Source organism: Argopecten irradians, chromosome 5, assembly GCF_041381155.1.
Source record: "Argopecten irradians isolate NY chromosome 5, Ai_NY, whole genome shotgun sequence".
NCBI classification, from domain to species: domain Eukaryota; kingdom Metazoa; phylum Mollusca; class Bivalvia; order Pectinida; family Pectinidae; genus Argopecten; species Argopecten irradians.
Genome location: NC_091138.1, coordinates 880,160 through 888,776, shown reverse-complemented (window position 1 = coordinate 888,776; position 8,617 = coordinate 880,160). Strand labels below are relative to the sequence as shown.

The 8,617-nt window shown below is 40.7% G+C and overlaps 1 protein-coding gene across 1 annotated transcript; it reads right to left on the bottom strand.

Annotated features, from left to right (window-relative positions):
* Window positions 1–1,822: 1,822 nt before the first annotated feature.
* On the bottom strand, window positions 1,823–8,370 carry LOC138324153 (uncharacterized). The gene is made up of 3 exons (XM_069269237.1): window positions 8,302–8,370; window positions 2,913–8,132; window positions 1,823–2,634 (listed from the first exon to the last, which is right to left on the bottom strand). The coding sequence occupies exons 2-3, from the start codon at window positions 8,017–8,019 to the stop codon at window positions 1,823–1,825; spliced, it is 5,919 nt and encodes a 1,972-aa protein (XP_069125338.1). The 5' UTR covers window positions 8,020–8,132; window positions 8,302–8,370.
* Window positions 8,371–8,617: the final 247 nt, after the last annotated feature.

Here is an 8,617-nt window from a genome sequence, read left to right as displayed (position 1 = left end):
AATAGTGACATCAATGCTTAATTGATTTTTGAAAATCATATTATAAGTTTAAATATACCTTCTTCTTGCCCCAATCCATATTGCTTAAGTATTCTGAGTCTCGATACTTTTGCAAAGTCCTCCAAAATGTTTAACGTTGTTTCAAGAGAAACTGGATCATCCGATAATATAAGTGATGTGACATCCGCAAATTGGTTTACCAAGTACTCTGAATTGTTTATTGTAATACCATTCACTGTACCCAACCGGATGTGGGTAACTGTAGTTACGCTTTACAAAAGGATCTCATATATGTCCTTGGACAAACACTAGGAAAATGAAATTAAACACAAAGAAATTAATGTAAACATATGAACATTGGCAAACACAATCGATCTGTCACATTTACTCTCAAATCACAACAAGGGCAATAACTATATCCAAGGTACAAAATGAAAAAGATTTAGGAGTGGTATTTGATGAAAAACTCTCGTTCAGTGAACATGTTGATCAATCTATGAAAAAAGCCAATCTTGGCCTTATTTTCAGAACATTTACTTATATGAATATATAGCCATGTTTATGTTTTTGTACACAAGTCTTGTTAGACTCATGGTCGAATATGCAACTCAGGTATGGTCCTCAGTTATGAAAAAAGGACCAAATGGCTCTTTAAAACATACAAAGGAGAGCCACTAAGAGGGTCTCAGGCCTAGAGCATTATCTTATCAAGAAAGACTAATAAGACTGTTTCGACGATTTACAGGATCGGGCAGAAACGGGCAGAATCGGACAGGATCGGGCAGAATCGGAGTACAAAATAGTCTTTAAAATATTAAATATGTATTAAATTATAGTGTAGATATCGTGTTTTATTAATTTGTTAACCGATTTGACAAAAAAAGTATAAAAAATTATATTTTTCTTGCATGGTCGGACAGAAAATTACCGAGCAGAATCGGTCAATTTTAAAACTGATAGCTAATTTAAATCAGAGAAAAAATATTCAAAATAGTTAATATGACTATGATCTTGATAAATAAATGTGAAATATATAGGTATTTTCACAAAATCCACGTAATACTAACGGCGCAAAGATCAATTGCAATTTGCAGTTCCGATAAAATGGACTCATCGCCCAGGTAGGATAGGTCTTTCGTAAATATAAACATTCATAAATCGTGCTCTACTTTTAATTAGATTTGATGTACAGCGACGAAAATTACGACACGAGACCTGGTCTTGTTAAGATGTAATTTAATGCTGAACGAATCAAGTAAGGCTGAAATACAGAAACAAAATCTGTATCAGCAACGATATCATGATATTGACATATCTTTAGAATTACACAATTATTAGCTATTAGATCGATTAAACATTACATGTACATACATATGCATCATATAATACCAATATATCTTTAGAATCAACCTAATATTATCTAAACTTACATCATATGGGGCTATGCACTTTAACCGTGGTCGTCCATGTTTCGGATCGTTGTATCAACGTTTTACAAAAGAGTGAACACAAGGGAGATCACTCTGAAGAATAATTATAAAATACAAGCAAGGGAAGTAACTCTAAGCAACTATCCTATTTTAAAGTTGCACACTAATATTTGAGGCAACACACTCCCCGTCTGATATTCAAAATATCACAAACAATAATCCACATCTTACATATGTATATGATGACAATTACTTGAAAGTCCTCATGTAAACTAACATTTAACTAAACTTTAAATTCGAATATGGTTCAAACACATAAATGAATTCGAAATGTCATCAAGGCGGTTGTCTCATACCGCGAATGTTCGCGTTTTAACATTTACACTCGCAAGTCACTGTTGCACGTCAATAAGCTTGACTAGATCAACCACTGGACGAATAAAGTTTGAAATCTTATCGTCGCGACTGATACGAACTTCCACTTTCCTGACCAAGCCGTCATCTCCTGGAAAGACGCGCGAGACAACTCCTAGGGGCCAATGATTACGTGGTAAGTCTTTGTCTTCCATCAAGACGACATCACCTTCCTTAAGGTTGGGGCGCTCCTTGTGCCATTTACGTCTTTGTTGAAGAGTTGGCAGAAACTCCTTCTGCCATCGTTTCCAAAACTGTTCTGAAAGAACTTGGACGTGCTTCCAGTGTGACTTATATACTTCTCTCACATCCAGGTTAGCAAATGGTTCCACAGAGGCGTCTGTCTTCTGAGTTAAGAGTATGTTTGGTGTCAATATAAATGGTGACTCTGGGTCTGATGAAACTGGTGTGATTGGCCTAGAGTTCACGATTGCCATCACTTCGCACATAAATGTAGACAATACCTCGTGTGTGAGGTTTTTCCTTCCCTCTTCCAGGAGCAGAGAATCCAATACTCGTCTGATCACTCCAATCATCCTTTCCCAGCTGCCGCCCATGTGTGATGAACATGGCGGATTGAATTTCCAGACTGTTCCTGAAGCATACAGATGTTTCCGCAAGGGTATGTCCCCGACATTTATGGCATTAATATGGAGGTCATCGGAAGCACCGACAAAGTTAGTTCCCCTGTCGGATCTGAATTCCGTTACTTTCCCGCGTATAGACTGAAATCTTCTGAGGCTGTTTATGAAGGAAGATGAACTCATATCTTCAACAAGTTCTATGTGGACTGCACGGCATGTCAAACATGTAAACATGACAGCCCAGCGCTTGGAATTTGATACTCCTCCTCGTGTGTTCTTCTAGCTACAATGTTCCATGGCCCGAAAATGTCAACCCCTACATAGGTAAAGGGTGGAGCAGGTGTAAGACGAGCATCTGGTAGATCACTCATTTGTTGTTGACACATCCTTCCACGGAGTCTCTGGCATTTAACGCAACGGCTGATTAATTGGTAAATCAAGCGTTTTCCTCCTGAAATCCAATAACCCATCTGTCTTACCATACCTTCAGTGAAATGGCGGCCCTGGTGGCTGACTTTTTCATGACAGTCTGTAATGATTAGCTTTGCAAGGTAGGCTTTGCCAGGTATCAGTAAGGGATTCTTCTGTGACGAAGGTAGTTGAGCCTTGCGTAATCGACCACCGACATGTAGTAATCCATCGCCATCCAAGATAGGAGACAGAGAAAGAATATTGCTGTCCTTTGGTATAGGTTTTCCTGCTTTCAAACGCTCTATCTCTGTGCCATAGAACTTGCTTTGTACCTCCTTGATTATGAGATGGGTAGCACGTTTCCCATTGTCAACGCTGAGGAATGAGGAACAACGGTGCCAGCCACGACAGTTCCTGGTAGGAGTCTGAAAACTATCAGCTATATGGATGATCCACGCGATAGCCCTTACTAGACTCTGAAGACTAGAGAATCTCTCAAATGTTTCTATCCCGAGACTAGACTGACAAACTTGTGTTTTGGCAACTGTAACCTGAGAGACGACCTTGACTTGTGGACGTACTTCTGCATCCTCGTCAGGGTTGACTAATTCAAAATCTGTGCTGACTGGTTGGACTTGATCCTTCAATACTGATGGTCCCATTAGCCACATGCTTTCTTGTAAGAGTTCTGCTTTGAGACACCTGGTGCCTTGGTCAGCTGGGTTGAAATTTGTTGGTATGTACGTCCATTGGTCAGGCTGTGAGAACGCAAGGATTTTGTCGACGCGGTTTGAAACATAAATGTAGAATCGACGAACGCGATTATGCAGGTATCCGAGTACGACCTTGCTGTCCGTATAAAAGTTCATGTCCTTTGCAGGAATGCCAAGCTCATCCTCTATTGTTTGACCTAGTTGAACTCCTAAAACGGCTGCACAAAGCTCTAATCTCGGCACGGTATGACCATGCTTGGGTGCAACTTTTGCCTTGCCAATGACAAAACCAACATTGGAGATATTTCCATCACACACTTTCATGTATGCTACAGCAGCTATAGCTTCCTGAGAAGCGTCGCTGAATATGTGGATTTGACCAGTAATTGTAGATGATGACATCTTGACGTACTGCCGTGGAACTTGTACTTGATTGAGACAAGAAAGAGAGTTTCTCCAGGTTTCCCATTCTTCACGACGATCTTCAGGTAGGGGATCATCCCAGTCCAGCGTACAGGCTACATGGTCCCGAAGAAGCAGTTTTCCTTTCAAACTGACAGGTGCAGCAAAGCCTAGAGGGTCATATAGACTGTTAATGGTGGCTAATACTCCCCGCCGTGAATACGGTTTGGGTTCTGCAGTAGAGTGGAATGTGAAATAGTCTGCTGCTATATTCCAACAGAGACCAAGACTTCTATGGACAGGAGGGGTATCGACATCGAGGTCGAGATCCTTGATACTGCTGGAAAGATCATTGTTTTCGAAGGCCTTTAACACTGCTGTGCTGTTAGACGCAATCTTATGGAGGCGCAACTTTCCGACGTGTGAGAGTGCCTTTTGAGTTCTTTGCACAAGACTGATGATTTCCTCTGCCGACTGAAGAGAGACAAGTCCGTCGTCGACATAAAAGTTGTTGTTGACGAAGTCCTCAATATCCTTCCCATAAAGTGACGATGCACACTCAGCTGTCTTACGTAGACCGTATGTCGCTACAGCAGGGGAGGGACTATTCCCAAATACGTGGACTTTCATTCTGTACTCAATTAGATCTCCATCTATATTGTTGTTCCTATACCAAAGAAACCTCAAAAAGTCTCTGTGTTTCTCATGCACGTAGAATTGGTAAAACATTTGTTGTATGTCTGCCGTCACTGCAATGGTGCCTTTACGGAACCTTAGTAGGACGCCGATAAGGGTGTTGTTCAGATCTGGCCCAGAGAGAAGAACGTCATTGAGTGAAACACCGTTAAACTTCGCTGAAGAGTCGAATACTGCACGTATTTGGTCTCTTTTCTGTGGATGATAGACCCCGAACACTGGGAGGTACCAGCACTCATCACTCGTTTGTATGGGAGGGGCTTCCTCTGCATGACCATTCTCAAGAAGTTTATCCATAAACTGGAAGAAGTGTTGTCTCTTAACTGGGTCCTTCTTAAGTGACGTGTCCAAGATACGGGCACGCTTTAGGGCTTGTGGTTTGTTGTTCGGTAACCTTGGTCGTGATTTCCGAAATGGCAAAGGTGCGGTCCAATGATCGCTCTTATCCTTCTGGAACTCCTGGTCCATAATACACAGAAACTCCTTATCCTCTATAGACAGACCAATTTTGTCATCATGTGCTGTTCTCTCAAACAAACCGGTTTCGTAGCTTGGTTGGTCCTTGACCGTGAGACTGTTGTCACATTCTTGGAGGGTAGTGGGGCGACCGTTATGCATCACGGTAGTCTTAAGGACTTTCAGTGAGCTAGGTGTAGATGGTGGCAAGTGTTGACCATCAAGGCATACCTCTCCAATTATAGTCCAGCCTAAGCCAAGTTTTTGAGCAAATGGAGTACCCTTGGGACCGGTGCGCTGTTCTATGATATGGTGAGCCTCTGGTACGTCTCTACCAACGAGAAGGAGAATGGAGGCATCGTCATTTAAGGGTGGAATCTCTACATCAGCTAGATGATCAAAGTAGTTCTTAACTTCAGGGGTAGGTATTTCTTCCCTCGAACTAGGGATATATGCACATTCAGTAATCGTAGGAAGAACAAGACTAAAACTACCATCAAGCGACGAAATAATAACATCTGTAGCTTTCCGTCCCTGCATATCAAGACCACCTGCACACGAGATAAGTTTGTAAGGAAACATGTCTCTGTCCGAAATGTCTAATATTTTGAACAAATCAGGGTGTCCTAATGTCCGATTACTCTGGTCATCCATGATTACATAAACTTGATGTTTTTCGTCCGGCTTTCCAGCTAAGTGAATATTAACTAACACTGTCTTTGCGCAAGATCGCCCTGTAAAACCTTGTCCACATAACTTTGTACACCTTGTAGAGACGCTGACCGTATTGTCCTCGGTTTCCGTTTTTTCTCGTAGTTCCTCCTTATTATGTAATGCACCTGGATGTTTATCGCTACCACAAACACTACACTGCAACTTTGCAGTACAGTTCTTGTAAATATGAGCAGAAGTCTCACAGCACCTGAAGCACAGGTTGTTTTCCCTCAGAAACTGTTTTCGTTGGGTGATGGTTTTCTTCCTGAATCCTCTACAATCATTCAAGGAATGCTTAGTTTCGTGGATTGGACACAGAGGAGTTGATGATGTGTTTGCAGATGTGTTGCAATTGTCTATCTGTGTTTTTCTGACTGTGACAGACGAAATCTGTTTTGTTCCTGCAGGCTTATGACTGTTCTGTTTGTTGTAGGAAGTATTATTTGTAGTATCTAACCTACTAACAGATGCTGGGGTACACACTAGACCTGGGTCGTTCATCATGGTGCTCTGTTCTCTAATGAAGTCACAGAACTCTGTAAATGGGGGAAAGGAGACTGTATGACGCTTTTTGTACTTTGACGCTCTGCTAGTCCATTTGTTCTGAAGACTGGTCGGTAGTTTGTTTACAATTGGGAGTACCCCCATTGAAGAATTGAAGTAACTCAACAAGGTTTCATACTTTGGATCCTCCATAACCGATTCTATCTCTGATAATATATCAGACAGTTCATAAAGTTTCTTCATATCTTTTCCCACTCTCTGAAAGTTTGCTAGTTTTTCTTGTAAAGCTCTTTCAATAATCTCTGGGCTTCCGTATCTTTCGTCCAATCGCTGCCACAGTCTAAGTATGCCTCTAGTAGGGTTCGTTGGATTAGATGCCCGAAGACTTTTTGCATGTTTCACAGACTCAGGCCCAAGGTACTTAATCAGCAGATCAAACTCTTCAGAAGGGCATAGGTTTAGTTCAGATTTTATTCTAACAAAGCTGGTTTTCCACACAGAATAATGTTCAGGTTTGTCATCAAAACTGCTCAATCTCTGTAGAATTAGTTCCTTTTTCATTAGAAACTGAGTGAATTCTGTGAACCCTGTGGACGTATGGCGTTCAGGTTCATGAAAGGTGGGGCGCAATGGTTCAAAGCCGGCATGATTTTGAATGTCTGGTGATACGTGTGCTGGCTGTTGATGTTCAAAGCTACCTGTGATATCCAATGAACGGCTAGCTGGTTCATGAAATGGGCGAGCTGTTTGATGAAGTTGTATGGAAGGTTCACGATTTGGTTCAGAGAATGTAGGATATCTGTGTTGATTATAAGATTCATGAGTAGCACTATTCTGTTCAGGATGTGTAGAGTTGACTTGTCCCTTAGGCATGATGTAGCCCTGTGTCGACAACAGAGTTTGTTCATGTTCAGGTGTATGGTAACTATAGGCTGGTTCGTGTAGCACAGGTTGAACTTTACCATAATTTCTACTTTGAGGGATTTCAGTAGAATAGTTGTCTGGTTTGTTAGACATAAGTCTATCAGATTCATGATGTGATAGATGAACTGGTTCACAAATCTGTTCATGGGAAAATGACTGAACAAGTTCTCCCTGCCTCGATTTGTAAGTGTGAGGTTCGGGTTGACTAGGCCTTGCTAGCTCAGTATTTTGAAGTGGTTCTGGAGTCAAATAATTATCTTGTTCAGTAGTGTGAACTAGTTCAGGTTCATGATGGTCTGATCTGGCATGATCCGGTGAACGACTTCTCGTGTTCTGATCTAAGACATATTCTTTAGTCCTCTTAGACTTATAATTAGTTGATTCAATGTCTGTAGGAAAGTCTGAGTCGTAGGCTTGAAATTCAGCTTCTGCTTTAATAACATTCTTTTCCTTTTCTAATAAATCAAGATCTGCATCGATTTCAGACCTTTTACGTTCATTTTCAGCACGTAATATTGCATTATCTTCATTGAGTCTAGCCCTTTCTTTCTTTAATTCATTTTCACGTCGTTCAAACTCTAGTCCAGCTCTTGCTGCTACAGCCTTAGCTCGTATCTGTATTAGATCTGATGACCTACTAGACCTATAGGATTGTTTACTACTGGTACTCCTTGCTGACCCCTTATAATTACTGTCGTTTGGATCCCGAGCAGAAACATGTGGTGACCCTTCATGGTCGGGGTGAGCTACTACGCTCGATGGCTTGGACATGGTTTATATGCTCATAGCTGATGAAATGATCCTTTACTGTACAGCGACGAAAATTACGACACGAGACCTGGTCTTGTTAAGATGTAATTTAATGCTGAACGAATCAAGTAAGGCTGAAATACAGAAACAAAATCTGTATCAGCAACGATATCATGATATTGACATATCTTTAGAATTACACAATTATTAGCTATTAGATCGATTAAACATTACATGTACATACATATGCATCATATAATACCAATATATCTTTAGAATCAACCTAATATTATCTAAACTTACATCATATGGGGCTATGCACTTTAACCGTGGTCGTCCATGTTTCGGATCGTTGTATCAACGTTTTACAAAAGAGTGAACAACAAGGGAGATCACTCTGAAGAATAATTATAAAATACAAGCAAGGGAAGTAACTCTAAGCAACTATCCTATTTTAAAGTTGCACACTAATATTTGAGGCAACACAGATTTGATAAGAATAACTATATCATTATAATCAAACTAATTGATATATGCATGAACTGAAAAGGGAAAATTTATCAATGTACATTTCGCTAGCTTAGATAAGTGTTAAATGATCCTCGGGCAGAAACAGCCA

What these genes read in the sequence shown, in the direction of transcription:
- LOC138324153 (XM_069269237.1), bottom strand. Translation starts at nt 8,019, where the DNA reads ATGTCCAAGCCATCGAGCGTAGTAGCTCACCCCGACCATGAAGGGTCA. An exon ending in GGGCCGCCATTTCACTGAAG is followed by an intron (nt 2,635 to 2,912) that starts GTATGGTAAGAC and finishes CATGCCGTGCAG; the next exon opens with TCCACATAGAACTTGTTGAA.